At 47.1% G+C, this 21219-nt stretch overlaps 1 protein-coding gene and 1 long non-coding RNA gene across 12 annotated transcripts in view; one reads left to right on the top strand and one right to left on the bottom strand.

The window, feature by feature from the left end:
* The window catches only part of LOC136792765 (uncharacterized), a 439122-nt gene that overhangs the window by 192260 nt on the left and 225643 nt on the right, over nucleotides 1–21219 (top strand). For 4 of the 11 annotated variants that reach the window (XR_010837131.1, XM_067016231.1, XM_067016236.1 and 1 more), the window contains exon 1: nucleotides 3756–4368. The exons of 5 other annotated variants lie outside the window; for them this stretch is intronic. Coding sequence is in view for 4 of the 6 variants with exons in the window: in XM_067016236.1 (XP_066872337.1) it covers nucleotides 4188–4368 (181 nt within the window). In the remaining 2 variants the exon portion in view is untranslated. Of the gene's footprint in view, nucleotides 1–3755; nucleotides 4369–21219 lie in introns of those variants that run through there. 2 more of the 11 variants (XM_067016235.1, XM_067016228.1) reach the window with 1 other exon arrangement.
* Nucleotides 14378–15626, bottom strand: LOC136792812 (uncharacterized). Its single transcript, XR_010837271.1, has 3 exons — nucleotides 15540–15626; nucleotides 14768–14827; nucleotides 14378–14604 (listed from the first exon to the last, which is right to left on the bottom strand). It is a non-coding gene; the product is annotated as an uncharacterized lncRNA (long non-coding RNA).

The raw sequence follows: 21219 nt of genomic DNA, 5'->3' as shown, positions 1-21219 counted from the left end.
GGAGGAAAGCAAGGGTAGGGCCTAATTTATTCTGTGAGAAAAGAATTGTAGCAGGACAGGAACAGAAGGGGGAGACTAGCCCTGGGACCATTGTGGTAATTTAGACAAACAATGGTGGTGGTTTAGGCGGGGTAGTTGTTGGGAGACAGAAACCCACGGTTGGATTTGGGCTATTTGGAGCATTATCATGACATTGCTGTTAGATTAGATGTGACCATAGATAAAATGCAAAATAGAAATGCTTTGTAATCTGAGAGCCCTGTATACCCACGAAGGAGTCATAGAGCCTGTCGTCCATGGGGAAAGGTGAAGGTTTTGAGCTTGAGAGCGACACGAAGCAGCACTTCAGCTAGGTAATCAGGCCCTCGCGGCCCAGGAGGGAGGGCGCCAGGCAGCCCAGCGCTTCTCAGCGTCCGCGGGCACGCAGATCACAGATTTGGCTCCGCAGATCCAGGGTAAGACTTGAGACTCTGCGTTTGGAAGAAGCTTCTGTGTTGCCGAAGCTGCTGGTCTGCGGGTCACACTTCCAGCAGCAAAGAATTCAGGAGAATAATTCAGAATAGTTCAGGTGAAATTAACGAGGGCTTGACAGGGGCTGGGGCTATGGATAAAGAGAAGAGAGCTCTTTCTTTTATAGTCCAGGTAGAGGAACATAGGGCAGCCATGAAAAAATGAAGTTTCGAGTCACGGGGACCAAGAAACGACGGTGTCAATAATATTCATGCTGAAAGCAGGAGGATGTTTGGGGCGAGGGAAGAGGATGGGTTTTCTAATCCCCATTCTTTTTTCTTGTGCTGGGGCATGGGGTCTGACTTGGGTACTGGGGTGGGAAACCCCTCACCCCCCGACCTATCCAGTCTTGTCTGGAAGGGAGATGAGTCAAAGGTTTCATTCTCTACAACTGTGTCTGCTGAGTACAGACACACAGAGACTGCATGTATTTAAAGAGCCACAAAGGGAAGGAGGACCAGGAACCTCATTCCAAGTAACGCGGCTGGAATTCGAACCCATACATCATCTTGGAAATCAAGAAAGGCCGTGTTTCCTTGGACCGTAGTCTCTGCCTGTTTACTGTGGAGCGTCCTTGAGGCCAGCCCCCGCCCCATCTCCTGCACATGACATGCTGCTCCCTTCAGATATTGATTCTAGAGCCCAAGGACTAGCACTAGTACATCTGTGTGATGTTAATAATATGAGCAACAGTCCACGTTATTGGACACTTATTATGTGCCAAGTGCTGTGCGAAACGTCTTACAGTTATTTCATTAAACCCTCACGATTCCAAGAGGAAAGTTTTATTACTATTACCTCTCCCCACCCCAGACGTCACCCATGCCCGTTCCGTAGCCAAGGGATGTGAGGTTTTGCAAGGCCTAGTGGTTTGCCAAGGCCCCACAGTAAGGTGGCAGAACTGGAAATCAGATTCATCAGTTAAGTAATTCTTCCAACCAGCAGGCCCAGGGAGTCTATTCCAGCAGCCTTGCCCTGAAGCATCAGGTAAAACAGCTCCCCTGGCAGCACCTCTACAAAAATCACCCTTCCACCCACCTGGGGTTAAAACAGGGTGCTTGGCCCAGCAACTGGTTTAACTCATCTCTGGTGCTAGCTCTGTCCCCAGTGATCTGTGTGACCTTAGGCAAAGCACTTGAATTCTCTGGGCTAAAATATTCTCCCCTAGAAAAAAAAGAGGAGGATTTGATTTCTCAGGCCCCGCTATCCATTAGAACAACGGAGAAGCCTTTAACAAATACTGTTGCTGGGTGCCCCCCAGAAATCGCAATTCACTTTGTTTGGCGAACGACTCAGTTATTGGGACTTTTATGAAGCTTCCAGGGGCTTCCAGTGGACAGCCGGGGGTGAGCCCCCAGACAGGCCAATCGTTCCTCAAAGGCGTTGAAGGAAAGCCCACCTCTGTCACTGTCTTGCTAAGACTTTGTGATGCAAACCTCTACCCGAACTCACTTCATGGTAGCTTTGATTCTGAGCACAAGGCCTCAGTGGGGCTATGCGGTCTGAAACGTTAGGGAGGTCTGATCCGGCCATAAAAGTCATGGAGTTTACAGGGGAAAAACAGGAATGTGGGAAAGATGATCCTTTTTTTTAAATTATTATTTTTATTTTTTTAAATAAAAGAAAATGCTTCTCCAGAATGGCCCTCTGAGGCGCCTGGAGGGGCCTGGGTACTTTGTGTGCTGAGATATAACCTGAGGCTGACAAATGCGGTCAGGGCCAGCAGGACCCGCCTGGATTTGGCTGGGAAAACGCAGTCACTGGATGCCTGAGATATTACGCAGAGTGACATGAGGGCAAGGCACGAGCTGTACCTAGAAATTATTTCATCCCCACGGTTGGGACGTCGGATACCCTCCTGGGCCTCTGGGGACCGGAGCTTCCAGGCGGCGTGTGTGCAAGTGGCAGCACCTAGAGCCACAACACCCCGCTTCACGGAGGTGACATCATGACCAGTGACCCCGGCCCGGGGTGGGGGTGGGGGTGGGGGTAGGGGGTGTTTCAGCCGAACGGTCCCTCCGCGTAGGCTGTGGCGATACGTTTCTATCTGAAGAATCCTTCGTTGTAAGGATTGGTGTATTCTCCCTGAGCTGTGCCGTCAGAGCCAAGCCTTGGCCGACTCCCTTTGATCCGAACCTTCTCTCACTTCTGGTCCTGAACTGCTGAACCCGGGGATGTTTGCCTCCCGGCGCAGGATGACGTCAGCGAGGAGGCAGCTCCTCGGCGGAGGGAGCCAAGTCCTCAGACACCATCTCGGAAGTAGGACAAGTACATTGTGTTTCTGCGCTTCAACCCGGAGAACTTCTTGGTCCCCGAAGCCTGTGCCAAATGTGTTTGCGTAACCTCAGTCAGGCGCTTCCAGAATGTGGGCTAAGGACTTGCCAGGGTTTCATTTCTTTCGGGGATGAACATCCACGCAGAGCCTCAGTGGTGACAGCCTGGCCAGCCAGCGGGCATCAGGGGCTCAGACCTCAAAAAGGGCGAGGGTCCTGAGAGACGGTCTCCCTGCCCGGGCTACCCACGAGCCACCCCTGCCCTGACTCACCCCGTGTGGCCGCGAGGACACCGAGGTGAAGCTGGCCAGGCATGCTTCCATTCTGTTTGGGCTAAGGGTGTGTTAATGCCGTGGAAAGGAGCAAGAAGAGCTACCAGTTTGGCCGCTGCTCCTGAACATTTGCTCCGCGTTCCTGAATCCTCCTGGTTAAAGAGAACTTCCTTGCAATCCTTTCCGCCGAGGCGGTGGGACAAGAACGCACACATACTATACGCATGCAAACACACACACGGAATTAAAGCCTTTCGGAAATGAAAATCATTTATCACACGTGTGCCCACATTCACATGCTCCTACTGGGAGAAATAAAGGACTGTAAAAATGGGCGTGCACAGAAAAATGACCAGTTTCAGGGCCGACGTCGGTGTCTTTCAAAGGTCAATGTTATAATAATAAACTCCTACCTTGTAGTGCTTTAGAGTTTGTAGAAAAATTTCACGTCAGCCCAATGACTTTGTAAGGTAAGGATTAGTTTCCTCTCCATTTTACGGAAATGAAAGATCAGAGAAGTTAAGTGACTTGTTCAAGATTACACAGCAGTTAATTTCCAGACTCAGGATAAAAAACACGGGTCACTCCCATCCAACCTCTCTACCAAATGTGGCTCTCTAATCTTGACCTTAGAAAGACCAGAATTTAATTGCCATGTGACTCATCTATTTATATGGCTAGGTGTTAGGCCTAGTGTCTCAGAGTGTGCTTTGAGGACCAGCCTCTCCTGGGAGCCTTTGGGAACTGCAGACGTGCAGACCCACCCCCGACCTTCAGGATTCCCTTCAGCTGATTCCCAGGCACAGTTGAGTTTGGGATGCCCTGGAGGAGGGGCCTTGGGTTTCAGCCTCAGCTCTGCCACACTCAGGAGTCGCTGAGTGCCAGAACTGCATAACCTGGGGAACTAAGAAGGAAGACCCATGCCAGGATCCCACCGACGATGAGACAAAGACAGAGATTCACTTTGAAAAACGCCCCAGGTGGCTCTAATGTGTCACAGATTGAGAGCCAGTTGGAACAGATCATTTCTGAGGTTCCTTCCCACCCTGGGTGAGTCTGAGAGCCTTCCCTTCCTCTGCCCGGGAAAAGGAGTTAAAACATCCTTTTAACTTTAAAGAGGCCCCAAAGCATCATGCAGCACTCAAGGCCCTGGGGTGAGGAGGGGCTGGCCTGCACAGCTGGCCCTTCAGATGAAGCTCTCCAGTGTCCCTCAGGACTGGCCCAAGAGTCAGCAGATTGCAAACACCACCGAGAGTGCCAAGGAGAAAGTTCCAGACAAGATCTGGATCCCAGGAACGGCCTGGCTGTTGCTGGTAAGGCATTGAGAGTCCCCAAGTCATTATTGTGTTAACAAAACAAAACAAAACAAAAAACAAATACCAAAACAAACCCCACAGTTCCCTGTGTGTACAGAGTCACGCTGGAAAATGTGGGAATGTGTTCAGCCTCCCGTGGAGCCATCTGCTTGAGCTATCAGGAGGGAACATTCGTTAGGGAGAGATTGCGCCCGGGTCAGGGGAGGACAGCCGTACAGCCGGGGCCACTGAGCTAGCCCGTGCGTGAGGGAGCTCGAAACTCGAGATGTCCTGAATTTCACCGCTTCTTAGATATGCAGAGAGGGTGCCAGGCAGCGGGGACCCACGGCGATTTACTGGGTTTTGCAAACGCAGTCCAGAAACTGACGGAGGTCTCTGGTAGTGCTCCGTGCTGCCAGTGTGAACCCTCGTGTTCTCATCTGCTCTCTGCGGCTGGTCAGGTCTCACTCCGGCCACGGGAGGCCACGTGCTTCAGCTGGGTGCCTCACACACAGAAAGTATACAGTTGTCGCCGTCCCTGGCTGCCGGACCTGTGCCTGTCACGTCCCTCTTTGCTCTCTGCCTTTCCTCCTCTCTCTTTCGCTCTCCGTTTTATGGCTTAGCAGCTGCACGGCTAATTATTTGATTTTCCTCCCCCTAAACTTCTTGGATTCCTCTCATCACCTCCTTCCTGTCTCTTCCCAGCCCTTATTCCCAGGGCACAAGCCAATTCCCACAGCTAAGCCTCCCACTCGCTCTCTCAAGCTCAGGATCCCAGGGAATCTGGAAATACTGGTGTAGACTTCTCTCGGATCTTGGAGTAGAGGCAGGAAAGCTTCTAGACTGTCGGTACCCATCACCTTTGACGCTTACCCTCTCCACGTGCATAGGCCGTCCCGTGACCACCACAGGACAGGTCAGTTTGGTGACCAGCCCTCTGTCGACAAAGACACCAAGGCAGGGAAGCATTCCATTCTCCTTGTAGGTCTAAGAGCAGCAGGATGTGGGCAGTGTGGTCACGTGGGCCTCCTGATTACAAAAGCCAGTGGGTCGGGCTTTCTTGGTGGCGCAGTGGTTAAGAATCTGCCTGCCAATGCAGGGGACGCGGGTTCGAGCCCTGGTCCGGGGAGATCCCACATGCGCCACAACTACTGAGCCTGTGCTCTAGAGCCCGCAAGCCACAACTACTGAGCCCGTGTGCCACAACTACTGAAGCCCGCACGCCTAGAGCCCGTGCTCCGCAACAAGAGAAGCCACTGCAATGAGAAGCCCGCGCACCGCCACGAAGAGTAGCCCCCGCTCGCCGCAACTAGAGAAAGCCCTCGCGCAGCCACAAAGACCCAACGCAGCCAAAAATATAAATAAATAAGTCAATAAATTTATAAAAAAAAATAAATAAAGCCAATTGGTCTCAATCCTGCTACATCTTAGAATCCTCTGGGAAATTTTCAAAAGGTACCAATTCCTGGGCCTCACTTCTGGATTTCTGTCTTAACTGGGCTGGGGTGATGCCCAGGTTAGGTATGTTTTTTTTTTAAACAAGCCGTTGGCCGGGTTGAGAGCCACTGCTGTTCCGCTTTCCTTGCGTAGGGTCTGAAATAGGTGTCAAGTCACCAAATCCCCACTTCCAGGACGGGCGGTGTGGTATTCCCCAAATTGAATTCTAGAGTCTGTGTAAAAGCGAACAGGGATACCTCATGTTTGCTGATCCATGGGGGAAGGCCAATGTGAATGCTAGTGTTAGAAAAAAATGTGATTGTGCTGTTGCCTGGCGCATATTATTTACTGCTAACTGAGTGTTGCCCGATAGTCCTGCCAGAGGGGCTGGCTGTAATGAATAGGACGGAGGCATCCCACTCGTTTGTAATTACACATTAGCGGCCGCTAAGTGCAGCTCACACCTACTCCTCTCCTTGAGGCCTCTGTGCCAGGGGGTAGACTTTGCATTGCTTATTCAATTATGTTACGGGTCCACAGCCTAATCGCTTTTAGATTTGCCCTAATTTCTTTTGCAGGGGAGCACCTCTGGAATGGGTTTCACTTGCATATCTGTCTTAATTACCCATTCCCAAAGAAGCAAATGGGAACTGCCACCAGCCCTGGGATGCAGCTGGGTTGCTTGGGGCTATGGGGGGGGGGAGGAACCATAGAATCGCACATCTGCCTGCTTCCAGCTGTGTGGGACCCCACCAAACCGGCCTCCCCCCACCTGTCCCTCCCTGTTCACGGTGGAAGCCACATGCGCTCTTGATCCAAGAATGTGCCTTTAGACATCGTCTCCATCTACGGCCACAGATTGTGAAGGAAAGAGTTTTTAAAAGGGACACGTGTGCAGGAGCTCCAATCCCTGCTGGCGGGGATTCCCCACAAAGAAGCTGCAATATCACGGCTACAAGGGATCCAGAATGTTATTCAGCTTGGGGCCACATATTCAAAGGTTTATGCAGCTTTGTTGGATGGAGCTTTCTGTGATGATGGAAATGGCCTCTGACTGTGTCGTCCAGTTCAGTGGCCGCTAGCCACGTACGTGTGGCTGTTGAACACTCAGAATTGTCTAGAAACTGAACTTTTAAGCTTATTTAATTTAGTTAGTTTAAACTTGAATTTAAGTAGCCCCATGTGGCCAGGGGCCTTTGGATTGGACAGCTCAGGTGTACGGAATCAGGCAAGGGGGAGAAACCTGGGTCCAGATACGACCCCAGGACGTGGGAGGGACTCGTGCCCTGTCTAAAGAAGTCTCACTTGACTCCAAGAAATTGTTGCCGTGTGGCAATGTTACAGGCTCAGCAGTGAGGTGTTCTGTGTTTTCAAGAGAAGACAACAATCCAGGTTTTTGTTTGAAACCTCCTAAGTTTTAAATGTTAGAAACTAGTCAGAAATTTTAAAGAGCTTGTAACTTTCCTTTTAGTACAATTCCTTCATTTTATATCTGAGGAACCGGAGACTCAGGGAACTGACATGTCCTCCCCAAGGATGCAGAGCAAGTGGGTGACACAGCCTTACCTGGTCTTATTCTAGATTTACCTCTCATCTCTTAATCTGTGTCTGCGCTCTTTCTCTGTATTTTCATTCTGGATGGTACCTATTTTATCCTCCAGATATTTTCATTTTCCCAAACTGACCTGTGAGTTTGTTCTCCCCTCTTATTCTTCCAGCCAGCGAGAATTTTCTCCAAGCATCTGAAATGCCCTCGTGGCAAAGGAGAGAGAATTTTTGCTTCTCGGATTTAGGGGGCTGGAAGCAGTCTGTCTAGAGGTCTGAAATTCCTTTGAAGTCTCATATTTTATCTTAAAAAAAAATCCATGTAAACTTGGCAGTCTACTCCTTAATATATTTGTACTTACTTAGTATTAAGACAAAATCCTCCTTTATATTTTTCAAGTAAAACTGAAGTTCCTAAGAGAAGCACCAATTTAATCTTACAGTTTCAGGAACTATCTGGCCCACAGCTCATACCATTTAGTACCTCATACTCCAGTTTGAAAAGTGCTGATGCATGGCAAGCAATTTTGATGGTCAGCTGAAATTTCTCTGCCTTTCCAATGTACCGTCACTGAACAGGTAGAGAGGAGACTTCTTGTTTGGGGATGTCAGGATTTCTTGTCTTTTCCAGGAAGATGTGAATAGTTTGGGGCATGAACTTGGATCTTATCTCATTATCCTTGAATTTCAGATATTTCAAAGGCATAAATAGGGTAAAGCAGGGAATATAATCAGGAACAAAGAGATCAATCCAGTGTCACTGGCTATTTGAATGGCGTTGTCTTCCAGGAGAGCTTTGTCTCTAGAAAGTGAGAAATATGGAAGTAATAAGGAAGGAAAGCGTCTTGCGGGGGCGGGGGGGAGAGGGTAAACAGCCTTAATTCAGCCTCCCATTGCATGTTCTTAAGGCAAATGCGGAGGTATTCCAGCTCACGTGTGTATATATACACCTTGAAGAGAGGATGCAGATAAAAGAAGGGGAGCTCTCATAAAGAAAAGCCACGGACTATCAGTCCTGGGTTAATTTTGTTGCTCTGTGGCTTCTTGATACATCAGCTGGTTTTCTGTGTGTTTGCATTATCCCCTCCTTACCTCAAAGGCTTCCCGTCAATTAGATGTAAAGGAAAGTTTACGAATATTGACATTGAGTTCGCAGCTAGTCGTGGCTTAATAAAGTTAGGAGAGAAAAGTATCCTGAGCATTTTTTTACTTAGATAAAAGACTGGGAAAATGTGGGACCCTTTGTGAATTTACTGTCACTTACTGTCTGCATTGACATGCAGAGTGCAGTGCATTATGGATTCTCATGAATGGGATTGGTTTTACAATGAGCTTTGGTTGATCTGGGCAAATCCTAAGGTCTTCTTGGTCTCTCTCCTACATTCTGGTTTTTGTTTTGTTTTGTTTTAATCTTGAAATTTCCAGAAGACAACCAGGATTTCAACTATAACTTTCCCAATTCCCCAAAACATCACCCCATAGTTTGAATTGCCTACTGGATACATCTTCCCTCTTGAGATACCATAGCATATCAAACTTAAAATTTGCTAAAGAAAATGTATTATCTTTTCTCCCAGACCTGCTCTATATCCTATACTTTTTCTCTCAGATAGAGGTGAAATGGCTCACTTAGTTTTTCAAGTTAGATAATCCTCCATCATCTTTGAGTTTTCTTTTTCTTTTCCTTCCACATTCAAGTAGTTGCCTGTCCCGTCAAATTTCTCCTGATATATATCTGGCAGCGTTCCCAGTGCTATGACTTTGCTTCATAGCATCATGTCTTGTCTAGACTATTGCTATGGCCTCTAAGTGATTTTTTCCCCTGAATTCTGGTCCCTCTCACCTCTGGAGTCACTTTAACCCTGCCCTCCTGAAATCATTAAAAAAAAAAAAAAATTGGATATAGCAGTCTCCTGCTTCAGATTCCCTGCAGACCCTTGCTGTTCCAGGATAAGGTTTAAATTCGTTGTAAAGGTTGCATGATTTGTCCCAAACTGATGCCAATTTAGTTTTTCAACCTCAGCTGTTTCCAGTTTTCACCTACATATTCGACAGTCAAGCCACACAGTACCGCATTCCTCAGATCTGGCGCGCCCTTCATGGCCCTGGGTTACTGCTGCACCATCCCCTCTGTCTGGGATGCTCTTTCCTTTCTTCTTATTTCTCATTCATCTTTCAAGATCAGTTTCAAATGCCAGCTCCTTTAAAAACTGTCTGCAACTCCTCCAGCCATGATCAGCTATTCTGACTCTCGTACTTCCCAATGCCTCGTCCGTGGCTCTTTTATAGCTGTGACGCTTTGTAATTTACTGGTCTGTAGTTTCTCTGTATTGTCCACTAGATAATGAGATCCTGAAGACCCATATATTGTTCATCTCTGTGTCCCAGGGCCTGGCACAAGTGGATGCCCAGTAAGCCTTTATCCAAGCACTAATCTTACTAATCACAGTGGCCAATGGTGAACTCCTTAAGAGGAAGGATCACGTTTTAGACATCTTTTCATTGTCAGTGCCCATCAGTTACTGAGTGCTCTCTAAGAGTTTATGGGCATAATACATTGGTAATTCCCAGAAATTAAATATGGTGATAAACATCTCTGTCCATCAGTTTTGTGCCCTCGGAAAGTTACAAGTCATTGTTGGGAGGGAACCAACAGTCTGAAGACCAACAGTCCGTCATGACGGCCATGCCTTCATTTTATTTCTACCCAGAAATTATACTAAGAATGGTGATAGCTACTCTTTACCGAGGGCCTGCAATGTGTCAAGTTTTGCATTAAAAATTACCTCATCCAATTAGCATTTCTTTAAAAGGAGCTATGATTCAACTAAAAGCTATCATCAGAAAAACTCTGGAATTTATTTAAAATTACCTTGCATACATCCGAAAGACTCAAATTATTGTTTAAGGCTCTCAGACATTACACCACTAATCCTTTTCTAATGATCTCATTTTAAGACATAACACCAGCAGGAGAACGGTTGAGCCTCCTCCCGTAACAACATAATGAGCAGATTTGGGTATTTACATAATAACTCAGAATGATTTCAGGCATTTTAGACAAAATATACAGCCACTTAGATTGCTGTCACTGCAGTTACCTCATCGCTCTTAGAAATTAAATGGAGATGGAAATGGAAAAAGCAAAAATATGGGAGTTCTTGGATCTGTTGTACTTGGTTTAGCTACTTAAATGTTCTGGGTCTGAAGCAAAATGCCACCATTAGGAGATTTGGTTCACAGAAAATGCAGCCGTTAAAGCTTTGCGCAAGATATCAAAAATCGATCAGAAGTAGAAGCAATTAGATTCCAGAAATCCTTTTGAAAATGGCTACTATTTGACATTTGTAGAGGGGGGAAACTGATGATCCTAGGGGTAAGATAACTTACCAAATTCCCTATTTCTGACTCATATACCATCTTTATTTAATATTTTACTTCTAGCTTCATTTTTTTAAACTTCACAAACGGGGCACCATATTTATTATTTTGTACTTTATTTACCCACGTTTGTTATTTTCTTTACTCCTCATTTCTTCTTGAGAATCATTTTATTTCCTTCTGAGATCATTTTCTTCTTTCTAAAATTCATTCTTTAGAAGTTCCTTAACTGAGTGTTTGTTGGTAATAACCTCTCTCAGGTTTTTTTTCTCACTTGAGGTTACGTTCATTTCATCCTCATAGTTGAAAGATAGTTTTGCTGGGTTATCAATGATTTTTTTCTCGATTGCTGCTGTTTGTGAGTCAGCTGTTGGGCTAAAGCTCTTTGTAGGTTACCTCTCTTTTTCTCTGGGTGCTTCTTCTTTGTCTTGAGTGATTCTGCAGTCTTGCTCTGATGTGTCTGTGTGGGGCTTTCTTTGGAAATGCTGGTGTTAATTGGGCTCCTGGAATCAGGGGATCATTGTCATTAATCAACTCCAGAAAGGTCTCATCTGTTATCTCTTTTAATATCTCCCCATCCCCCATCTCCTGTGTGCTCCCTGTAGATTGATATTAGAACATTGCCCTTGACCTCCTTGCCCCTTGACCTCTCTTTCACATTTTTCATCTCTTTGCCACTTTATGCCTCATTTTTGGTAAATTTTTCAGCTTGATCTTTAACTTCATTAATTTCCTCTTCAGTTCTGACTAGTTATTTCAGCTTTTGGCTTCTCAAATTTCTAACTGACCTTTTTTTAAAATCAAAATCTTTCTTCGTATATTGGGTTGGGGTGTCTCTCTCTCTTTTTCTTTGTAAATAGTTGTTTCTTGGGACTTCACTGCAGGAATTCTTTGAGACCTGGGTGGGTTGAAGTCTCTTTTACTCAATGTGTGGCTTACGTTTTTAGAATGAATCCCAGCCCCAAACCTTTTTTTTTTTTTTTTGCGGTACGCGGGCCTCTCACTGTCGTGGCCTCTCCCGTTGAGGAGCACAGGCTCCGGACGCGCAGGCGCAGCGGCCATGGCTCACGGGCCCAGCTGCTCCGCGGCATATGGGATCTTCCCGGACCGGGGCACGAACCCGTGTCCCCTGCATCGGCAGGCGGACTCTCAACCACTGCGCCACCAGGGAAGCCCCCCAAACCATTTCAAGTGTGGGTTTATAGTTAGATATTCTCAGCAGAGAAGTCCCCCCACCCCACTTCTTATTCCTCCATCAAGAACAAAGGACAAGACAGACACATCTATTTCTTTCTCTTCTAGAGTTTCCTTTTTAGGTTCACTTGCTGAAAGTGTTTCCCTTTTGAGGTCCTGGAATTTTTTTTTTTTTTTTTGGCCAGCGTTTCCTCTGACTCCTCATCCGACTCTAGCCGAGGTGTGTTTCCTGTCCTGCAGGCATGGAGCGTGTTAACACCCCAGGGCTAGGTCACAGCAGATGACGCAGGAGAGGTCCGCTCCGGCACCTTACTTTCTTCCAGCTCTACCATACATTGCAAAACAGAGTTTAAAATTCATTCAGTGTTTCAGGTATTTCCAGAAGCAGACATTTCCAGGGAGAATGAACTCTCCCACATCTGATCAATACATTAGTTGTCGTTCCTGTTTGAAAGTTTAGAAGTGCATTTACCAACAGGATAAGTGTCTTTCTTGATAAACAGTCAATGTCTACACCAGATACTCAGGCCAGTATCTTCATTATTGTCTTAGCTGACAAGACGGCAGTCTTTCTACTGCCTCATATTATAAAGATGTTTAATGGGCATTCGATGACCTTGCTTCATACTTCTTAGAGAACATAGTATTAGTTAGATAGGAGATCCTTATCTTCCCACTGCACAATCCACCAACATACCTGCTTTCGATCAGTCAGTCGTCCCTCCATTTCCACAGGGGATTGGTTCCAGGACCCTGCCACCCCACTCCCATTACCAAAATCCTCGGATGCTCAAGTCCCTCATATAAAACGGTGAGGTATTTGCATGTAACCTACAAACATCCTCCTATACACTTTAAATCATCTCTAGATTACTTATAGTACCTCACACAATGTAAACTCTATGTAAATAGTTGCCAGCATGTGGCAAATTCAAGTTTTGCTTTTTGGAACTTTCTGGAATTAAAAAACTGTATAGTTTTTTGATCTGCAGTTGGTTGAACCCACAGATGTGGAAGGAACCCGCAGATAGCGAAAGCTGACTACACTCATTCTTACTGCCCTGCCTTCTATTTCTGTGGTGAAATTTCTGCTTTTACCTAAGTTTGCCCTTTCTAGCTGTGCTTTGGACTCCTTTCCTCTCACTGTGTCCTGGCCTTTCTCCTTGCAATCATCCGTTTAGTTTCTGCTTCACCAGTTTCCCTCTCTCCACTGAATTACTACCATTATCACTAGTATATCCATGTAAAACCCCTTCCTGTGACCTCCACATCCACCTCCAGCTACTACTCCATCTCTCTGATGCTCTTCACAGCAACTGGAGGCATACCTTGTTTTATTGCACGTCACAGATATTGCTTTTTTTTTTTTTTTTTTTAACAAATTGAAGGTTTGTGTCAACCGGCGTCCAGCTAGTCTGTCGGTGTCATTTTTCCAGCAGCGCTTGTTCTGCTGTGTCTCTGTGTCACATTTTGGTAATTCGTGCACTATTTCAAACTTTTTCATGATTATCATATTTGTTATGGTGATCTGTGATCAGTGATCTTCGATGTTATTATTATAACTGCAGATGTGGTAGAAATAGCAAAAGAACTAGAGTTAGCAGTGGAGCCTGAAGATGTGACTGAACTGCTGCAATCTCATGGTACAACCTTCATGGATGAGCAAAGAACATGGTTTCTTGGGATGGAATCTACTCCTGGTGAAGAAGCTGTGAAGGTGGTTGAAATGGCAGCAAAGGATTTAGAACATTACCTAAACTTAGTTGATAAAGCAGTGGCAGGGTTGGAGAGGATTGGCTCCGATTTTGAAAGAGGTTCTACTGTGGGTAAAATGCTGTCAAACAGCACACTGCACGCTACAGAGAAATCGTTCGTGAAAGGCAGCGTCCATCCCTGTGGCAAACTTCACTGTGGTCTTATTTTAAGAAACTGTCACAGCACCCACCCCCCTGATCGGTCAGCAGCCATCAACATCGGGCAACACCCTCCACCAGCAAAAAGATTCTGACCTGCTGGAGGTTTAGATGATGGTTAGCATTTTTTTAGCAAGAAAGTATTTTTCAATTAAGGTATGTACATCGTTTTTCGACATAATGCTGTTGCACATTTAACAGACCATAGTATAGCGTAAACATAACTTTTATATGCACTGGGAAACCAAAAAATTCATATGACTTGCTCTGTGACAATATTCACTTTATTAGGGTGGTCTGGAGCTGAACCCACAATATCTCCAAGGCATGCCTGTAATTAAAGGTGTTTGCTAAGTCACAGTTTCCACTCCTTCTTCCACATTCTCTCCTTCAGTCCATTACAACTGGGCTTCTCTCCTTTCTAGTTGCTCATGTCAAGATCACTTTCACGTTGTCAAGACCAGTGATCATCAGTCTGTTCTTACTTGACCTCTGAGCCACCGTTGGCACCACTAACCATTCTCTTTCTCTTTGAAACACCTTCTTCTTTTGGCTTCTGTGATACCACCCACTCTGGTTGTTCTCTTCCTACCACAACACTTCTTCCTTTGTAAGTCCTTCTCCTCTGCTGGACCTCTAAGTTTTGGAGTGCTCGGAGGTTATGTGCTGGATCTGCCTTCTCTTCTCCATCTGCAAATGTCTCCTGGCTGATTACTGTAATTCCACTGGTTTTGACTCTCAAATCTGTAGCTTCAGCCCAGAATGTCCACTGTATTCCCAGGACCTGAAATAGTGTTTAACACATAATATGTATAAACAAATATAGAAATAAGAATCAGAAGACCAAACAAAGCACCACAAGAACTCAAAATCTGAAGCCTGAAGTGCTTCTAATCAGGTGAAATGGTGATTCGAACAGTGTACCTCTTGGAATCACTGCCCCTCACCTGGGTTCATGCTGACATCTTCAAAGAATTGTGGCAAAAATCCATGCAATTCCTGGTATTCTGCAGAAGAAAAAAAAAAAATAATCCAATGTCTTCTCTTCATGGAAAGCTTGAAAACTGGCTGGTCCAACCTACTGTTCTTTTATAACATATTGAAACATTTAGAGTGGGAAAGAAAGTCAAAAAGCTCCAAAGTCAAAGCCCCAAAACCTTGGGGCAATAAACATCAGAGCCCTGGGGGAGCAAATCATTTAAAAAATCTGGGCTGCTTTTTTCCGAAGAGGGAGGTGTGTGTCTGTGTGTGTATCTGTGTCTGTATGTGTCCCTGTTGTGTGTGCTGGAGGAGAGGTGCTGACCTGGAGTGAGTGGAAAGCAATGATTATAACATCAGTGGAGGAAAGGACAGGGAAGGTTATCTCTTTTACAAACATAAACCTGTGCAGCGTCACGTCTGGCAGGAAAAGTCCAGATTGGTTCAGATGTAAAATCCGGTCTGGGAAATGCAGATGATAATGAATCGCAGGTCTCCTTCAACCCCTGGCGTGCTCAGATGGACTCCTGCAGGGGACCCCATTAGGCCCGGGCTTATTTGAATTCTGGCTAATGATCTGGAAGAGGGTGCTGCCAGTCTACTAATGATTCTGAATCACCGTCATTTTGAGGGCTTAAATCATCAGCGTGGACTGAAAAGAATGCACATTGTATTAACTTCCTATTGCTGCTGTAACAAATTATCACGAGTTAATGGTTTAAAACCATATGAATTTATTACCTTAGGGTCGTGTGGGCCGGAACTCTGACGAGGGTCTCCGCCAGCTGAAGTCAGGGTGTGCGCAGGGCTGCGTTCCTTCTGGAGGCTCTGGGGAGGATCTGTTTCCTCACTCTTTCCAGCTCTGATTGGTCCCTTCCGCTGCCGTCTCTCTCTCTGGTTCTCTGCAGCCAGGAAACGTTCTTCCCTCTGAAGAAAGGGAAGGTCCTGTTGGGCTACCCAGATAATCCAGAATACTCTCCCCAGCTCAAGGTCCTTGACCTCAGTGACATCTGCAAAGTCCCTTTGCCGTGTAAGGTGAGATATTTACAGGGTGTGGGGATTAAGATGTGGACTTCCTTGGAGGGTGGGGTCATTGTCTGCCCACCACACCCGTAAAGAGGTTAAAAACTGGAGCTGTGGGGACTTCCCTGGTGGCGCAGTGGATAAGACTCTGCGCTCCCGGTGCAGGGGGCCTGGGTTCGATCCCTGGTCCGGGAACTAGATCCCGCATGCCTGCCGCAGTTAAGACCCGGCACAACCCCAAACTGGAGCTGTGTAAAATCAGTCTCAAAAGTGGAAATGAGGGCTTCCCTGGTGGCGCAGTGGTTGAGAATCCGCCTGCCGATGCAGGAGACGCGGGTTCGTGCCCTGGTCCGGGAGGATCCCACATGCCGTGGAGCGGCTGGGCCCGTGAGCCATGGCCGCTGAGCCTGCGCGTCCGGAGCCTGTGCTCCGCGATGGGAGAGGCCACGGAAGTGAGAGGCCCGCATACCGCAAAAAAAAAAAAAAAAAAAAAGTGGAAATGAGTGGAAGAGGCAAAATGGCTAATCTGAGCCACCCTGGTTTAGCAGGTATTAGAGACACATCCTCCTGTGAGCAGGAGCCAACCGCATCTGCCCTTCTGGGCGGGGCCCGGAGGGCCCATTTTGGAGAAAAGTGAGGCACGGGCCATTGCCTAGGAGTCTATGGATATTCAAATGAGTGTTTGCTGTTCAGTTCAACATCCAATGTCAGACGAGTGTGTCTTAAATAGTAAGTTATTTCTTCGGATGGGGTGTCTTAGAGACTGCAAAGGAGATGAATGTGCGAGCTGATGATTCAAAGGAAACCAGGGCAGGTCTGAGAACAATCTGCAGAAATTATGCCGGGGGAAACACCCTCAAGCGTAGCCAAGGCGGCTAATGAGGAACAACAGGCCCAAATCAAGGTTAATCAGTTTCAATCAGCTATGAAAAATGAGCACTACTGGGGCTGAGGCTGTGCTAGGCAAAGTAACGGCCCCCAAAGATGCCCAGAGCGTAATCCCCAGAACCCGTGGATATATTGCCTTATATTTTGGCAACATATAGTGTAGTACCGTATAGTCCAGTACGCCATATACATGGCAAAAGGGACCTTGCTGATGAGATTAAATCAAGGACCTCGAGATGGAGAGAGTATCCTGGATATCAGAGTGGGCCCAGTGTAATCACAAGGGTTCTTAAAAGTGGAAGAGGGGCTTCCCTGGTGGCGCAGTGGTTGAGAGACACGGGTTCGTGCCCCGGTCCGGGAAGATCCCACGTGCTGCGGAGCGGCTGGGCCCGTGAGCCGTGGCCGCTGAGCCTGCGCGTCCCGGAGTCTGTGCTCCGCAACGGGAGAGGCCACAGCAGTGAGAGGCCCGCATACCGCAAAAAAAAAAAAAAAAAAAAGTGGAAGGGGCAAGCAGAAGAGTAGAGAATCAGAGAAGTTGTAGCACGAGGAAGGAAGACGACACAGCCTGATGCTGCCGGTTTTGAATAAAGAGGAAGGGGCCATGAGCAAAGGAGTGTCAGTGGCCTCTAGAAGCTGCCAAAGTCAAGGACATGGGTTCTTCCCTAGGGCCTCCAGAAGGAACACAGCCCTACCCAAACCTTGATTTTAGCCCAGTGAGACCCATTTTGGACTTTGGACCTTTTGAAGTGTAAGCTAGTACTTTTGTGTTGTTTTAAGCCTCTAGGCTTGCGGTGATTTGTCACTGTGTGTCTTTGTGGATCTGCATTCTGTAATGGAGCCTAATGCTACAGGGATATCCTCTCAAAGTCTGGCTGGAAGGCTGAGTGATTGAGTAAATGAACACATAAACTATGGGACAGTCTTCTCAGGACATGTTGAAATAATGTCACTACTTTAATTAATTTAAATTAATTTTCCTCTTGCATAAGCTTCCTTTGATCTGGAGCATAGGACACCAAGAGAACACACAGACACACACATGCAAACAAACAACTGTGGGTTCTAACGGGCAGGACAAGGCTTCCCCTTCTCAGTGTTCTGCAGTGAAGCCCGGGTTGGAGGAAGCTAAATCCTCTCCAGTTTGGGGCCCAACAGTGGTGTGGCAGAAAAACCTGTAGCATCTCTAATGTTCCAACCCAGGCTGTGCAATGTTCTTAATCATCTGACCTCAGACTCTTAGTTCAGGCTAATTAAGCCTCTTCTGGCTGTGCCGAATGTGCCAGTTTGCAGCAGCGGCTGGGTAACAGTTTATACTGTACACCTTGGCCATGGGAGTTTGCTTGAGTCCCTGTTTCTCTGTACAGGATTCAGGCCCTTCTAATAAGAATGCAATCTACCTGGTGCTCCGTTGGGGTCTCTGGGCTTGCAGCCATCAAAGGGACTATTTGTAGAGGTGGGCAGCGTGCTAGAACCAACCAGCACTACCATCCAGCAGATCTCCCCTGAGCCTAAGGGTCTCTTTCCTCTTCTCCTGGGAGCTGCTTACCTGCACATGTTCTCAGGTGAGTTTGGAAGAGGAGCCTGCTGCCTGCTGTGTCTGAAAAGCGACAGTGGTGGGAAAGGTCAGTGGGGGTCAGTGAGTGAAAATGTTCCTACAAATGAGCGTGTATCTCCAGAGTTAGTGTGGTGAGGAGAGGAGCTGGTTAGACTTTAAAGTCTATTTTATTAGATGTTCTTAGCCATGAACTAGGCTTAAAGATGGGCTACATGGCTTGTGTGCTCTGGTGTTATTATTATTTTTTGCGGTACGTGGTCCTCTCACTGCTGCAACCTCTCCCATTGCGGAGCACAGGCTCCGGACGTGCAGGCTCAGCGGCCATGGCTCACGGGCCCAGCCGCTCCACGGCACGTGGGATCTTCCCGGACCGGGGCACGAACCCGTGTCCCCCGCATTGACAGGCGGACTCTCAACCACTGGGCCACCAGGGAAGCCCTCTGCTGTTATTTTTAAATTACTAGCAAATCCTCTCTAGTGGTGAATAAGTAGGAATTCTTAGATTCTGAGTGTGCGTGTCTGCATATAACCCACTATTTCAGCGTCAGCTAAGCTGACAGCCCCCAGTTTTGCAATGATGTTCGAAGTTTTCTCAATGTCAGACCGTTTCACCTGCATCTAAGGCAATGGAGGTCCCAGGAAAGAAAAAGAGCACTCTCAGTCTGGGCAAGTTGCTTAGTTTGTCTAAGCCTCGGTTTGCTCATCTGTAAAGTGGGGTTCATAATACCAAACTCAAGCGTGTGGTCATCGTGGGGGTTAAGTGGGACGGTGCACATAAAGCCCTGTGGAGAGTGCCAGCCACAGGGTGAGCTTCTGCAGAAGTTAGCTGTTCTTCCTGGTGACAAGTGCTTGAGTAGCACCAGGTGTCATCTACAAGGCCAAGTGCTGAGGTGCAAAGATGATTAAGATAGAGCCCTGCCTGAGAGACTGTTTGTAGTTTATTGAGGGGTGGGTGATTTGTGAATATATACGAGTAAATGAAGAGTCATGGGTCTCCTTAAAATTATGACTAGGGTAGAGTGAGTGGCCCACACGGTGCCCGGGATGGGGATATGAGGATAATGAGGAAGGGCTTCTAGATCAGACGGTCTGGAGGTGAGACTTGACCCGTGAGTAGGTGTTCACGAGGCAGATGGGCAGGAAAGAGGTCCCTCCTGCTTGACGAATGCCTGTCCTAGAGGGTCCTGGCACAGACCCCGGAGCATTGCCTGCCTGTCCCCGCTGCGGTGTGCTGAGGGCGGGGGAATATTCCTTTGTGCAGGCATAGTTGAGAGGAAAGCAGCCATCCCCAAGGCTTCAACTTCTGCAGTCAGGCGGCCTTCTGGGCAGGCACAGGAGACCCTGCATCCCCGCTCAGCTTCCTCCGGGGCTCCTGGCAGTGGAGCCTTTTCCTTTGCAAAGCTGCATCCTGCCCTTGCCGGCAGCAATGTGGGGAGGTGCCCTGAGTACATAACCCTGGGAAAGTGCCGACAGAGTAAGAAGATCATGACCACTTGCTAAGTAGTGATGAATTCTTCCCTCCGTTCTGGCCTGTCCTGTCCTTCCTGCAGTGAGTCCGACCGACTCCCGCCCACTCAGTCGTGTCTTCATTCTCTCCTCCCAGTGGTGGAAGGACCCGACTCAGTTTTGTACAGAGCATGTACTCAGCAAATGCTAGCTGGAAGAAACAGTGATTTCTTGTATGAATGGAGGCTCTTCTCCATATATTTGGACAGCAAGTTCCATGTGGTTGGGAGGCAAAGCCCATACGTGACCTTCCCACCAAAGTCTGCCTGGGGCCAGCGTAAGTCTTGGCATTTTGTCATCTCGAATACATTTTCCTGGGAGTTAATGCAAAGCTCCAAATTCATCTCTAACCACTTCCCGGTACTCTTAATGAGTTACTAGGCCTTACAAATATTCTCACATTTTTCTCCTTTACATTCCTACTGCTGCTTGCATTCAGACCCTGGTTATTATTTATCTAAACTCTTACAAAAACCGTTTACCCGGTCACGTGGTCTTCCTGTTTCCAGTGTTATTTCACCCTTCCTATTCCCCAGCCTACTTTTTAAAAGTATGGACTGATCATATGTCAGCCATCACGTGTGTGTGTGTGTGTGTGTGTGTGTGTGTGTGTGTGTGTGTGTGCCTTAGCCTGGAAATAAATCCCTTCACAATACAGTCTGCATCTAACTCTCAAGACATGGTATTCTTCTGCCATTTGCTGTAATCAAATGTAACAACACGACATTCCATTTATATTCCATGTCTTTCTGTCTTCATGAATGTGCTTGTATCATCCTGCAATGCCATATCTGTTACTCAGGTCTCAGTCTGAATGCTACGTTGCCTTATCCAGAGGCAGAGGGTTTGGAATTTAGAGCTGAAAGGGCCCTTGGAATCTTCCACTTCGGCCTCCTCACTGTATATGTGGGGGAACTCTAGAGAGGTGACTGGGCTTATGTTAGGTCAGCATTAAAGCCAGGACTAAAGGGGATCTCCTGGCTCTGAATTCACTACTCTTTCTATGTGGCCAGTGCCTCTCATTCACCTTCGATAACTTCTCTTGTGGCAGTTTTTACATTCCATTTTGCTTTACAATTTTCTGTGGTTGTCTGTATTGGTAGCTCTGAGGGTAGAGACCATGTCTTAGTCATCTTAGTATATATTCCACAGCAATTGGCACAGGCCTTACACAGGTTAGGTGCTTTCTATGTGCACTAAACATGAATGGATGGATGGTTGGGTTGATGGGTGGATAGGTGAGTGGAATGAATGAAAGGATGAATGTGTAGGTAGAAGGGCAGGTGATTGGATAAGTGGATGAAAGGATGGTGGGTGGACAAAGGGATAGGTGGATGGAAGGATGGATGGATAGACGCATGGATGAGGTTATGGATGGACAGATGGATGGATGGGTGGGTAGATGGGTGAATGGTTAGATGCGTGCATGCGTGAATGAATAATTGGATA

Source organism: Kogia breviceps, chromosome 16 (assembly GCF_026419965.1).
Source record: "Kogia breviceps isolate mKogBre1 chromosome 16, mKogBre1 haplotype 1, whole genome shotgun sequence".
Lineage (NCBI taxonomy): Eukaryota > Metazoa > Chordata > Mammalia > Artiodactyla > Physeteridae > Kogia > Kogia breviceps.
The sequence above is the reverse complement of the archived record's forward strand: the minus strand, read 5'-3'. Positions and strand labels throughout refer to the sequence as shown.